Source organism: Protomyctophum bolini (genome assembly GCF_963924005.1).
Source record: "Protomyctophum bolini genome assembly, chromosome: 1".
In the NCBI taxonomy this organism is placed as follows: Eukaryota; Metazoa; Chordata; class Actinopteri; order Myctophiformes; family Myctophidae; genus Protomyctophum; species Protomyctophum bolini.
In genome coordinates this window covers 22,523,483-22,538,137 of record NC_137862.1, presented here as the reverse complement: position 1 = coordinate 22,538,137, position 14,655 = coordinate 22,523,483, and the positions used below count along the sequence as shown (strand labels likewise).

General features: G+C 42.2%; 1 protein-coding gene across 2 annotated transcripts in view; it reads right to left on the bottom strand.

Annotated features, from left to right (window-relative positions):
• adcy7 (adenylate cyclase 7) overlaps positions 1–14,655 on the bottom strand; it is a gene marked incomplete at its 5' end in the record, with an annotated part of 60,835 nt that overhangs the window by 24,246 nt on the left and 21,934 nt on the right. The window contains 6 exons of one of the 2 annotated variants that reach the window (XM_080761197.1): positions 1,218–1,287; positions 2,606–2,683; positions 5,048–5,107; positions 9,849–9,895; positions 10,948–11,139; positions 12,586–12,721. In XM_080761197.1, the coding sequence (XP_080617323.1) occupies positions 1,218–1,287; positions 2,606–2,683; positions 5,048–5,107; positions 9,849–9,895; positions 10,948–11,139; positions 12,586–12,721 (583 nt within the window). The remainder of the gene's footprint in view (positions 1–1,217; positions 1,288–2,605; positions 2,684–5,047; positions 5,108–9,848; positions 9,896–10,947; positions 11,140–12,585; positions 12,722–14,655) is intronic. The other variant, XM_080761198.1, reaches the window with a different exon arrangement.

The following is a 14,655-nucleotide window of genomic DNA, read 5'->3' as shown; positions in this document are numbered from 1 at the left end:
AACATATTTTATGCGAGGGGCCCCCAGAAGCAACGATTTTTAAGATTTCTCAAAAATAGCAGTTCAGTCAGACAACTCAAGGAGGATGTAATATATATATTTATTGAATATAAGATAATCAATGCAATATATTTATTATGGTTTGGCGATGTATTGGATCTGCTTTTTAGGTACGGGTCAAGCGCATCAGTCCCGACCATAGGGACTCCGAATCCCCCGTACCTAAAACAGTAGATCCAAAACGACAGGTGGTAGCTGGGGTGGAGGTGGGTGAGCACGCACTTGTATACAGCAGCGCACAGTATACAATAAAGCATTAGCAAGTAAGCAAGCAGAATGAGCGCAAGTTGTATGACAGCAGCACGCTGATACAGCAGCAGTGGGCAAACAAGAAGGCAGAGGAATGCAAACCTCTGGTTCAAGTAGCCGGTATGAGAGATGGGGTGAGCTGTGATTGGCTGAGTGAATCATGTGGATGATGCTGTGGTGGCCCAATTAACGGACGGCGCGCTGACTGAGGTTCCCTGACTGAACTTGCTCTGCGCATGTCTACGACAGGCGCAAATGCTCATATCTACAAGATCATAGCGAGGCACAAAGTGAAGCGCTTTAAACTTGTATTTGCTATTTTTGAATAGCCATAAGTATAAAATATAGTTAAGATGATTGTAACACTATTAACTATAATATTGCTGGGGACCCAAGGCATTAAAGTAGTAATTCACCCAAAAAGCGACTTATTTTTTAAAATTAAATTACAGCCCATGAAGCCTTGAATTCATGGACATTGTTTTTGTCGCATTCCTAAGCCAATAATTTGATGACCAGTGGAAAGATACCAATGTCTCTGGTAAGTAAGACACTTATTTTTCAACCGCTCTTCTTCATAATACAATTTGACCTCATTGTAAGATGCTAAAATCTTTTGTCTAGTCACTCTGTGTCTCAGAGGACAACTGTGGACAGTTCAGACACCCAGCTACCAGAGAATGAGACATCAGTCATTTCAATCAAGATTTATTCGTTTTGTTAATGCGATAACAATTGCTTTAGTTAATAATAGCGTGCTAACTTTTCAGGAATAGAAAGACTGCAGTTTCTATTACCCCCAGCGGTGCGTAATAGGCGCATTTCTGAACTGTCTGTAAGTCGTCCTCTGAGACACACAGGCTGAGTAGTAGACAAAAATGTTGCAGGGCTCTGTGTAACAAACTTACCTGCTTCTCCAAGACCTTCTTTGGGAACCACACAGCCAGGCTGCTCGTCTCCTCAGACTTGAACCACTGCCTGACAGACAGACAGACAGACAGACAGACAGACAGACAGACAGACAGACAGACAAGACAGACGAGGAGGGGGGTTAGAGAGAGATAGCCAGGGACAAAGAAAATGAGACTGGGTTTCGAGTCAGGAAGTGAATATTCGCTATTTAACAGGTCCTGCGAATGTTATTTAATTCACCCAAAACATTTGAACTCCATGACAACCATTTTGTAACCGGTGATCATATCATTTAGACTAGAGAAATGAGGTGAAAATCAAGCTTGTTTTGATACAAAAAGAAGAATTTGAGATATTACAATTCTAAAAACTGCGTTCCCATAGACGGCATAAGCCAACTGAATTTTCACTTTTCGTTCTCACACTTTCATTGTTACGAGTAGGGATGGGGACGATTAATTGATTATCGTTAATAGGACCCAAAATCGATGATGACAATTCATAATCGATATAAGATATATATATATATATATTTTTTTATGAAAATCTGTTGGAAAGGCAATATTGTCATCCAAACAGGACAGGGCTATAGAGCGTCGCAGTCCCGCCCCCTCGAGAGACCCGGAAAAGAAATCGCCGTTCATTTTCCTCATAGGCATTTCTTAAAGTATTTATTTAAAGACGGTTACGCCGCGGACAAAGCCAACTCGGATCGTGACAAATCATGACAGTGAACACAATATTTTGGGCCGATCAAATCATTAAAAAGAAGAAAATAAAGGCAGGAGACAACACTATTTGTTTTGTTTTTCTTCTTATAAATTATTTGATCGGCCCAAAACATTGTGTTCATTGTCATGATTTGTCACGATCCAAGTTGGCTTTGTCCGCGGCGTAACAATCTTTAAATACATACTTTAAGAAATGCCTACGGGACAAATGCATTGGGATTTATTTCCTGGGCCACTCGTTGTTCTGAAAGGGGGAGGGACTGCGACGCTCTATAGGCCTACCAAAGTGTGCCTGGGATGTGTCTTAACCTCGCCTCACCAGGCTTTCCACCGCCTCGGAGAGCTTTTATTGCTTGTATTCAAACAGGAAGGAACAAACAGCTTCCTGTTTGTTGTAGGCAAACCATTGCCTACAACATGACGTAAGCATATCATCCGGCTCCAGCCCGGATCATATACCGAAATGAAATGGTGCCCAGGCTAGATGTGTCTGTGTAGCTGCATGACTGAGAGGAGTGTGAGTGACTGAGTGTGAGTGGAGATTGATTCCAATCAAGATACAGGTTTGGAGGATTTAGCAGGTGTTGGGAATTTACCTAATCAGGCCTAGGCTGGGGTTTCTATGGTGACAAACAGTCGCTAAGTGAACCTACTTGCTGCTGAGCTCATCAATGGTGGTGGTCATCTCGTTGTGGAGCTCCTCGTCAAAACGACTCTTCTGGGACTTGTTCCTGTTTCCACCCGGAAAGCAAACAGACAGTTAGACGGAAGGACAGACAGACAAGCTGACCGGGGTCGAATGCTATGGGGAGTCCAGCAGATGGACAGACAGACAAGCTGACCGGGGTCCAATGCTACGGGGAGTCCAGCAGAAGTCATGCAGGTTATTGAGGTCCAGTAGGGTGCTGTACTGTGCAGGCAGGAGGAGGCAACCAGTTAGATCATTCTGAGCGTTAGTGGGGAAAAAGGAAGAGGTGCGTGTGTGTGTGTGTTTGCATTACTATACTTGTAGTGACCACCACAAGAATAACGCGTTCTGACTCTTCTGATGCGATATCTGATTTAGACCAATATCATTTACAAAAGTGATGGATCGCACTCAGGATGACAAGAGTGAGTTAACCCTTTATTTGTTTTATTCCGGACTTACTTGTAACAAGTATTTCTAAATTGCAGTATTGATACTTTTACTCAAGTACAAACTGTGAGTACGCAGCACGCAGTAGTGGAAAAACACTACTGCGTGCTGGTGCTCCTTGTCCCAGCGCCCGAGCATCACGCTCCATCGCTGCAGACGCCCAGCGTTATTTTGCGGCAGTGCCAGGTGGCAAGGAAGCTCCATTGCATCTGAGGCCAAATTCGAAGTCATTATCAGCATGCAGTTCCATTTAATGGCCCTGCAGATGTCGCTATTTCTCCTCCTGCTCGCTGCAGAAGACTTTTTACTCCAAGTGAATGAGGTTTTGGCCGGACTTTGTACTTATGTTTACCTAAACATTTTCATAAATACTTTACGTTTTCAATTGCTCGCTTAAAGTCTTTTTTCAATTGCCATGATATGCATTTAGTAAAGTATGGTCCCATTAATTAAAAAAATAAATATGATAACGTAACCCTACTTTATCATATTTCTTTTCATTAATGGGCATATCATGCTAATTGGAAAAACAAAAGAAAAAAGACTATGTTTCTATGGCTTCTACTAGTTCTACCAAGTGACGAGCCGCCCTGGCTGCTGTTGCATGTTGCATGGTGTTGGATGGCGATTTTGAATTCGCCAAAAAAGTGGCTTCCAAATGGGTCTGTACAAACTCAAAGTACCAATGGGTTACGTTACAGTTCCCTTCGTCCATATTTCTTTGTCTATGCAATGGCTTCAGAGCTCCCGACGACCAGTGTTTTTTGGCACAGCGTCCTGGGAGCTTCACGCTGGAAACAGTTCGTTTGAAGAGGAGCGCTGCTCTTTTGATCCTCCTGGCTGTGTCTGACAACCATGACAAGTTGGTGTTTCCATGAGAAATAATGTTTCAGCTAAGCTATTTATGCTAATAACATAGATCAGGACATTCAAACACAGCAACGGTTGATCGGTTTGAACCTTGTGGGTGTTTAAGTGCTTCATGTGAACGCTATGGACATGATGACATCAAAAGCGCCCCTCCGCTCATAAAACACCTACTGTGGACAGCAGCGACTGTAACTGTCAAGTGAAATGTCATAACGGTGACAGGCCTAACCTCAGTGAGTAGTAGAAGGTGGTACAGCACAGCTACAGCTCTTCAAGGGCCCCCCCGATTCCGAAAATACCCGAGAGGACCCTAGATCTGCATGGGTCGGATCTGTGTTTTATCATGATAACTCGGAGCCGGGTCGGAATCGGCTCTGTATCCCACAGGGCGGGAATACCACTTACCAGGCTGATTTGAAAACACCGGCGTACAATCATTGATTACTCGTCAGGTCTCTCGGAATCTCGGAGATAACCGGATCTCGGACTCAGGTTTGGTTTTCTTATTTGAAAATGTTTTCAGAACGGGTCGGAATCTGATCAAATTTCACAGATCCATTTCGGGTTCGGGACCATATTTTTGGACCTGTGAAGAGCTCTACTGTACGCTGCAGTTACAGACATCCCAGGATAACCCTGTTACTTCTAGACAGCGGAAACACAGGAGGAGAGAACTACGGTAGAGTGCTAGTTCAAACTGATGGGGGCGGGGGGGGTTAGTGTTCAAACTGCAAGGCTGTGTGCTTCTCAACCCCATGGGTCGCGACCTCCCAGAGGCTGCTAGAAATGTGACCATAATAGGTAAACAAAATATTGGTGGAAATACAGTAGACAGACTTTTTAGGTACTAAAAAAACTTTAAAAAATGATTTTGAATCCCAGTCAATGAGGTGAGTTAACCCCTTAGACCCTATCCTATACTACACTTGGTCCACTCTCCCTACACAAAATCCCTTTGTTGAATCTCTTTGCAAAAAACTAAAGGTGGTAGAGGTGGGTTTGGGAGGTCACAAGCCAAAGCGGTTGAGAGTCACACTCTAAACACCCCAAAGGAGAGGAGGAAACCCCCACTCACTCACTCACTCACTTATAGGAACTGAAGGGAGGAGCGGGCAATGAGAACGGCTCCTCTACCGACTCATCAAAGCTGTGAGGAGACCGAAGCGCACGCGCACGTGCACGCACAGACACAGACACAGACACAGACACACACACACACACACACACACACACACACACACACACACACACACACACACACACACACACACAGACACACACACATCAACACTCTGTACCTTCACCTCCATCACACACGTGATGAGCCATGTGTTCCTATCCTGGCTCACTATCGCTTGTATTGTTCACTCACCGTGAATTGTTTGGTTTCTATGCGTATATTGTTGCTGTCGGGTAGAAACCTCTTATCTCCATAGTTTTACTTTTTTCCCCCCGTAAATTAATGCCCTGCGTGATCACACTACTGCGTCACACAATAGCATCAAAAGTAGGCAGCAGATTGTTTTAATTTGAATCCTGAAAAGTAACAGTTTTGGACAATATTATGTCAGCATCCGTATTCTGGGAAAACTTTCAAAGAAATAGCAGATGGAGAAGCTCACCACACGCCGTAATGACGATTGAAAGCAGAAAAGTAACTAGTATAGAACCCTGCGGGACTCCAACATCTGGGGTTTAAGTGCTTAAACAATTTCATTATGAAAGGTTCGTTATGAAACATTTTATGTTACACATTCTTTCATTCTCGTCATACATTATGAAACTATGCATTGACCTTTTCCATTCTTTTATATTCGTTGCGGTCCAGAAGAAACCACCTAACTCAAATTTTTTTCACAAAAAATAATGCTATCGAACACCCATGTGTTGCATGGTTAAAAACGATTGAACCAATGGAAATAATAAAAAGTGATTGATTCAATGGAGGTAGGATGTTTTCACCCAATCAGATGGGTCAAATGCGGAGAACAAATTTAACTGCGGTAACGTGTGTGACAAATCGTACGACTTTGACTTAAACTTTAACTCTACTTGAGCTGGATGTTTTTTTATTTCCTGGAGTTAGGTGTTTTTTCCCCGCAGACAGCAGAGATATACAGTATATATACTCCTGCATACTTTTATTAAGCATTTAACTCTGGGATCCTTATTTTTGGCATGTAATGATATGCCTTATGCAACGCATTGTGTGGCTGTAGATCTGGTATTTTTAAATAGGGCTTCAGTGGTTCAAACATAATTCACACTATCAACTCAGGCACATGTTGACCCAAAGAGCCAAGATTTTTGGCCCAAAGAGATTTTTGTGATGTCAAAAGAACATGACAAGTGAAGATGATGCAATGCGGCAGCTCTCATAAAGCTAATTTTCTCATATAAACGTCTCTCTAAAAAGCCTCTGTTGTCCACCGACCACCACAGCTCAGACTTTTAAAAAAAGGATAATTTTTTCATTTCCCCATCCCAGTCTGCTGGCACTCACACACAACCGCTTGTCCGCTTTGAAGGACAATGAGAAAGCCAGGCGCTTTTACACAATGTTGTGTAAAAGCTTAGCTTTGGGCCATAACTTTATGTGTTATTTACTCATGGTGATGTCACTGTACTGTAACTAGCAGATGTTGCATGAACAGTGTTAACACATACAGTCCTGCATCCAAGAATGAATCAGACTTCTATCTAAACTTGGGTAGAACTGAGGTCATAGAACTTTTAATGGTGACCAGGGCTCTGTCTTAGAGTTTAATTGCCAGGGACGTTAAGACGAGATGAATCCAATTATGCACTGATTGCCAGGGATGTTAAGACAATGTTTTAGTTTTTTTTTCTTTTAATCCATATTTTGGAAATTCCTCTAATCTGGTGTGCAGGTGATGACATGCACATGACATGCATAATAGAATTACATTTTCTTTATTTCTTTATTTATAATGGGCTAATTGGAGAGTGTGTGTGTAATATGTGGTTTTAGATTTAGCCGTGAGCCCAGTTTCTCTGATGGACACTGGGCTCACTTACTTCCTGGACTACATCAAGAAAGCTTAAAGAAGGAAAAGACACCAACGTCATGGTGTCACGTGACTGGACGCACGGGCTGCGCCATGACACCCCACCACGCCCCCTTGTGCCAAACTCACACAGGAAGTTTGATGAATACATTGCAGTGGATGGGAGCCCACTGGACATCTTGTAAACAAACATTATTTATGAACGATAGCGACCTTTGTCATATAATCGGTCCAGGAATATAATAGAAGACATATCACAGATTGTTTTCCGACTGGGTGTTTTTCGACTTGCTAACTGTTTAATTGTATCCAGGAATTTAAAGAGCACAGAGTACGGCTCTGGGCTGCATGGTCTTAACCTGACTCCGCCAGCTGGTGACAGTATTGGGTTCACAATCCTGCCTTCAAAAACCCATATGCCTATATTGTTTTTAATTCATCAACATTACAAACTAAATAACGCTTTAAAAATGTTGAGAATAAAGGATTTTGCAATATTACAAGTCAGTGGTGTTCACTAAAGTAAAAGTTGCCTAGCAGTATCACAATGTAACATGCTCTACATTCTACAAGTGGTTAAGTTTCAGAATAAATACGCAAATTAACAGTAGCCTTAGGACCAACCTGCCTAGTATAATACAACACTTTCTGAATGATTGAGACCATTGTAAAATAAACGCTTCTGTAACATAACATCACACATTACTTTCTACTGTCTTAAAGTCACCACCAAGTACCCAGTGGTCTAGGTTTACTGGCGCCCACCTCCCCCTATTTTCACACTGTGTAAAGGTGCCGAATTCAAATAGCCACTACTTTGCATAACAACATAGCTTTAACTGTTTATACCTGATCGGTGACTGTGACTGTGAGCGCACGTAGCCGGTAAGCATGCCATGCACACTTGACTTTAACAGCAGTGTGGACTGCTATGGCTCCAGTAGGCTACTGCTGCTGTGTGGTATTCTCCTCCATCAAAGAAACAGTTACAGATATATTCGTCCAAAGCAAACCTTTTAGTTTGGCTAGTGTGCAGTAAGGATGTTTGTCTGACCATTTTAAGTCTACTTTTGTGTTTTAGGCTTAGGCTATGCAGCTGTTCTGTGTGCATGCCGCGATGCGCACATGCACGCACATGCGTGCGTGTCACGTTCCGTGGTACCAGTACAATTTCATTTAGCCAGTCATTCATTCATATTTAACTTGAAAGTGAATATAAAGGCAATGTCTGGAGTTGATAGAGCAAGCATTAACTTCTTTAATAAGGTATGCCTATGCCTACTATATTTTGAGGGACACATGACACTTAAATCGTTTAATATTTATACCTCTACATTTCACATGCAAATATTATACTTTCACTACAATTATTAGTTATTACTAGACTACTATTATGTTGTACTACTTAAAACTACTGTTGTATTATACTAGGCAGGTTGGTCCTAAGGCTACTGTTAATTTGCGTATTTATTCTGAAACTTAACCACTTGTAGAATGTAGAGCATGTTACATTGTGATACTGCTAGGCAACTTTTACTTTAGTGAACACCACTGACTTGTAATATTGCAAAATCCTTTATTCTCAACATTTTTAAAGCGTTATTTAGTTTGTAATGTTGATGAATTAAAAACAATATAGGCATATGGGTTTTTGAAGGCAGGATTGTGAACCCAATACTGTCACCAGCTGGCGGAGTCAGGTTAAGACCATGCAGCCCAGAGCCGTACTCTGTGCTCTTTAAATTCCTGAATACAATTAAACAGTTAGCAAGTCGAAAAACACCCAGTCGGAAAACAATCTGTGATATGTCTTCTATTATATTCCTGGACCGATTATATGACAAAGGTCGCTATCGTTCATAAATAATGTTTGTTTACAAGATGTCCAGTGGGCTCCCATCCACTGCAATGTATTCATCGAACTTCCTGTGTGAGTTTGGCACAAGGGGGCGTGGTGGGGTGTCATGGCGCAGCCCGTGCGTCCAGTCACGTGACACCATGACGTTGGTGTCTTTTCCTTCTCTAAGCTTTCTTGGACTACATGTTGTCTCAGTAAGACAGCCCTCCCCCTATCCATAAGGAGGAGCAGTGCACCAAAGCATTATGGGAATTGTATTCCAGGAAGGAAGTGAGCCCAGTGTCCATGACATCAGAGACACTGGTCTCACTGCTAAAATGAATACAAAAATGCACAGTGTGTAACTTTTTGTTTAACTGAATTAAGAAACACCACTAAAGTAGTTGAAATAGCATCGCAATCATTTTAACCTCTTTATCCAAATACATTGCCTATTCAAAAATAGCAGATGTATAAGCTCAGAGCATGTCACTTTGTGCCGTGCTGCTAGCTATTTTCGGAAAACATTGAGAAACACTGCAGTAGATGTCATGAGCGAGCCAGGGTCAAAACAGTGACCATGGCCTCTCTCTGGCCATTCAGCTACGGATGCCTGTGAATAATCTTGCGGTCGTGTGACCCCACGCTAACATACAAGTAGCCTCTTCCTGGAAAACCACACACACCGATAAAAAAGAAAGAAAATCCAGCGGGTCCGTAGCATAATTATTAACTCTAGCGTTGCCGCGCTAGGTAGCAGCAGAGGTAAGCCCTGCCAGGGGGATTACATTTTTTTATGTTCATTTCCTGTTTCCCAGCCAGGAGACCACCATTGTAACGATATTTCGCCAGAAACGTTAACATGCCGCGAGCGATGCGGCAAAATCACAAGTGACATCCGAACCTTGGATGGATGCCAATCACCAAGGACATTCGAGCACTCTAGCGCCTTTTTTTTTTAAACACTTTTTTTTAAATAGTTGTTGAAGTGAGTGGAGTCGGCATTGATGTTCCTTCCTTACCTCTCACTGATCTTATTGGTATAAGGAGCAGGACGCAGAGGAATATCCTGAGAGAGAGAGAGAGAGAGAGAGAGAGAGAGAGAGAGAGAGAGAGAGAGAGAGAGAGAGAGAGAGAGAAAGGAATACCTCTCATCAGATACAATTGATTTAATGTGCATTTTACAAAGAGGTGTGTGTGTGTGTGTGTGTGTGTGTGTGTGTGTGTGTGTGTGTGTGTGTGTGTGTGTGTGTGTGTAACATTTCAGCTAACACCCCTGATGTCATTGTAAGTGAAAACCATAGAGGTGTTCATTCTCGAGGTCGGCTGTACCTTTGACTATAGCCTGAAAGAAGCTTTTCTAACCAAAGTGCTGAAGTATCAGCAGCTAGTGTAGACCATCTCACAGCTAGGCTATAGATGTAAACTTTTAGTTTTTATCTTTGGCAGCCTAGGGCATGCGCATAAGTTGGTTGTGAGGGGCTTACACATGGCCGGCCTTTCCAAAAGGAGAGCCAAGCAGTTAGCGAGGTACTGCTCAGTTTCAGCCATTATAGGAAGCCGCTCAATCTGCTGCCCTGTGTCCGACATGTCAGCTGTACTGTATGTAACAATGCTTTGCCGTCCATGCACCTTGTAACTGGCTGCTCTCCCACTGTCAAACTGCACTGGCAGTGTTTATGTACTTTGTACAAGGTATTCCTGTACTTCTCATTATGTAAATAAACATTTCAAATGTGTGTGTGTGTGTGTGCGTGTGTGTGTGTGTGTGTGTGTGTGTGTGTGTGTCACGTGCGAGTCTGTGATACTGTATGTGTGGGTGTGTGACGTATGTGATTAGAATGAATAGAATGAATAGAATGAACCCTGAATTGGAGTTAGGTGGTTTGACCGACAGTTTGAGGAATTAGTAGAAGGTTTAGTCAGAAGTGCTTTTTAATCCTTTCATTGGTTAAATATTTGTAAAACCCACACACAGGCGTAAAGGGTGTTCAATAGCACTGATTTATTTAAGAAATGTACAAAGTAAAAAAAACAAGAGATGGGAGGTTTGTGCCCGACAGTTAGGACATATGCTTCCATACAGTCAAACAGACAGGCATAGTGTATACTCTGACTCACCTTGCAGCAGCGCATCTTGCCGTTGACCATGCTGTCTGTGGTGAAGCCCTCGCGGCTCTGCAGGTGGGCGAAGGGCTTCACGGCCCCCCAGGACTCCAGGTAGCGCGTCATGCGGACCGACGCACGCATCTTCAGACCGTCGTTGACCCGGGGCTTGGGAACGCTGCGGCTGTTCAGCGACGGATCCTTAGACTGAGGACGCAGCAGACACTTAATTGTTCGCACAGAACCGAATAGACCGATAGATATATCAGATATGATAGAAATATCATTGTTATATGAGGCTAGATGGTGCAAGGTGGAGTCTACAGTGGAGTTCACTGGCGGCCATCTTGCAACAGTCAACTTCTCTGGTACGTTCTATGGTTGCAAAAATTTTGACCGATTGACAAACGGTCATCTCTGACGTTTATAACAAATGGAACCCGCTTGAAAATCATTTGAAAATGTAGCAAGTTATTATTTATTAGTTATTTAAAAAGTACATGCACCATTACCATAGCTACAATGTTATGAGTGATCTGACTGTAACAAGATGGCCGCCATGTGGCGACGTTGCTCTCCATTGGCCAGCAGTGCGGGCGAGTCATTTAGTCATCTAATCTTTTATGTTGAATTCCTGTTCTTTTCTTTGGCTATATAGAAATGTCTATTTGTACGTCTGTAAATGTTTTGATGAATTGAACCAGGTGGACCCTCTTGTAAACAAGTGTAATGCTTTATTGGGCCGTCCACTCACAGTTAACAGTCTTTGCATTGAGTTGTGCTTGGAATGTACTGTAATTCTGCAAACTGTTAATAAATATTTCAATCAATCAATAGCCTTTATATATACAGTATCTATGGTCCTAATGCCCTGGGTCAGTCACATACCTGACAGAATCGCTGGATTCAAGTGTTTGTTTTTGGAACACAGCTCTTATATGACATGATGGTACGATGACAGTATGGTATTTTCAATAGAGGGGGATGACGGACACTATTTTTGCCATTTCCCCACAAAACCGGGAGGTGAAACCTTCCATTAGGCTTTTACCTCGCGCTCATAAATCTGCTCTCTCTTTAGAAGCGTTGTTATTCCAAGATGCATGATGAAGTCATAAATTAGGACAGAACATCGCCATTCTGATCAAAACCACGGACAGCGCCGTAGATTTAGAGAGAATGAAGGAAGGAAAGAAGGAAGATTGTTGGCCTGTAAAGTAGGAAGTGAATGGCTGTGCTCGCAGCAAAACAGCTCTGGGACGAACGAGCAAGGCGTTTTATACCATTAAAAAGGTCCACACGTCTGAGGCACCCCGCGGTTTTATCTGAGAGGACGAGCGGACACGTCTTTAGCATCCTAGTACCCATTTTGGGCGGGAACCCCTTTTGGTGTTAGCATTATGTTATGCTTTAGCTATTGAAAAATAGCAGATCTACAAGCTCATAGAGCGCCACCGAGTGGCGCGCTATGAGCTTGTAGGTCTGCTATTTTTGAAAAATCGAAGAACGACTGACATAGAAACATAGCTTTTTCAGAAAACTGTCAGGATGTAGAAGGTCAGAATGTGTTAACATGCAGATGGAGACAGGTCACTCACCTGCGGGTCGATGACCAGGTAGGTGTTAACATGCAGATGGAGACAGGTCACTCACCCGCGGGTCGATGACCAGGTAGGTGCGGACGTCACTGAGCTCCTTCAGGTAGGTGTCCCTCAGGTGTCCGTTGCCTTCCTCCACCTCGTAGGCCTTGTTCAGGTGCTTCAGGGTGGCCTCTGTGATGTGGACCCGCCTGCACGACAACATGACACACAGGAACAAACCTTTTACTGACTGAAAACTGTATAGGAATCCTTTGATAGGGCTGGAGTCAGTGGTTAATGCATGTTTTGTAATAATAATCAAAATCTACAAACTAACTAAAAAGTGTTCAAATAATTAGTGTGAGTGATTGCCCTGAGGGCAATCATACTATTGCTTTACTGCTCTGTTTATTTTGACGTGCTACTCCTCCCACACTCGAGCCATATGTCAAAACGACGGGCTACATCGGGAATCGTGTGCTTGTATTTTGCTAAGACATTTGTTGGATAATTTAATTGATATGAATTAATTAGAATTTCCACATAGACATGAATGGGAAAATGGGAAAATGCAAAAACTCACTTTCAAGTATTTTTTCGTCTGAGACCGTAAGGGCTATACTTACAAGACTTGGAGGAGAGATTAATCATAATTACTAAAATGAATTACCTTAGAAGTATACCGGTCGGCCTCATGGTGGCGCTATAACAGCCAACTTTACGTTTTGGGGTATAACTCTTGAACCGTAGGTCGTAAAATCTTTAATTTTTTCCCTGGATTCCTTGGGTCATGACGCATCTCCCCATTTGCGTCTAGATAGATTTCCCGCCTTTTTGAATTTTGTTCAAAACACATTTTTGCTCCTCCACCTACAGATTTTGTCCAAATCTCACAAAAAATCGCTACACATGATCTCCGGACCTATCCGATTAAAACAGCACAGTCAGAATTTAGATCTTCTGTATCGTTCGATCGTAATCCTCTTCCGAAGTTAGTGGGAGGGGCCTATTTCACGAAAAATCGCGCACGGAATGTCCGATCCATCCCAAATCTGAATCGCGTGTCGAGGGTGGCTTCATCAACGCGGAGCCAAAAGCGATTCCATTTTCGACGGGTGCGATGTAGGCAATCACACTTTGCAATTTCCCAGAATTGCCTCTTTCTAGTTGTAGTAGTAGTAGTAGTAAACTATATTTTGTATTTATTTTAAATCAGTCTGTCCCTTTTATGCCCTTATATGGAAGTTTCTGTATCTGTCTTTACAATACATCCTTGAACAATTTTTGTTTTTTTAACGTTTACAAACACTTCCATCACATGGAGTGGGTTAGATGCAGTGGTGGACACTGGACACTTAAAGTACATTTACTTAACCCATTCTGACCTGAGATCAGATTCATATGAGGTTTCCACTGGACACACACTGGTCTGATGAATCCATTCTGACCTGAGATCAGATTCTAAAAAATGTCAGTCGTTCTTCGATTTTTCAAAAATAGCAGACCTACAAGCTCGTATCGCGCCACTCGGTGGCGCGATATGAGCTTGTAGATCTGCTATTTTTCAATAGGTAAAGCATAACATGATGCTAACCCCAAAATGGGTGCCCGGTCAGAATGGGTTAAGTACAGTACTGAAGCACATTTTTGTGAATATTATTTTTTGTGAACATTTCAAATAGAAATATTGCACTTTTGACACATTCATAGGAAGGGACTCTTTGGACCTATACTGTATATTATGATTTAACCAAAAACACTGAAAATATCCATTCTACAATAGATAGTTTTTTGTATTATTGTTTTGAAGATTCCGGACAATGTCTGAATGTACTTTGTAGTTTCAACTTTGAAATCTTGAGTATTTACTATACTTAGGCTACACAGACTATTAGGGGTGTAACGATATAGTAACCGCATGGAAAAATAGAGTGAAAATCACAATGAAATCGAAATGAACTCAAAATATCATATCGTTTCACTTTGTATTGTATCGTATTGTTTTGAAACGTGAATAATCAGTATCAAAGCACTTAAGTTGTGCATTGTATTTAGCAATTTTAAGAAGAAAAAAAATAAAAGAGGGGTTTAATTACTTTTCCATTCCATATTGCTACACTTGGTCCATCGATAAATGTGTGTA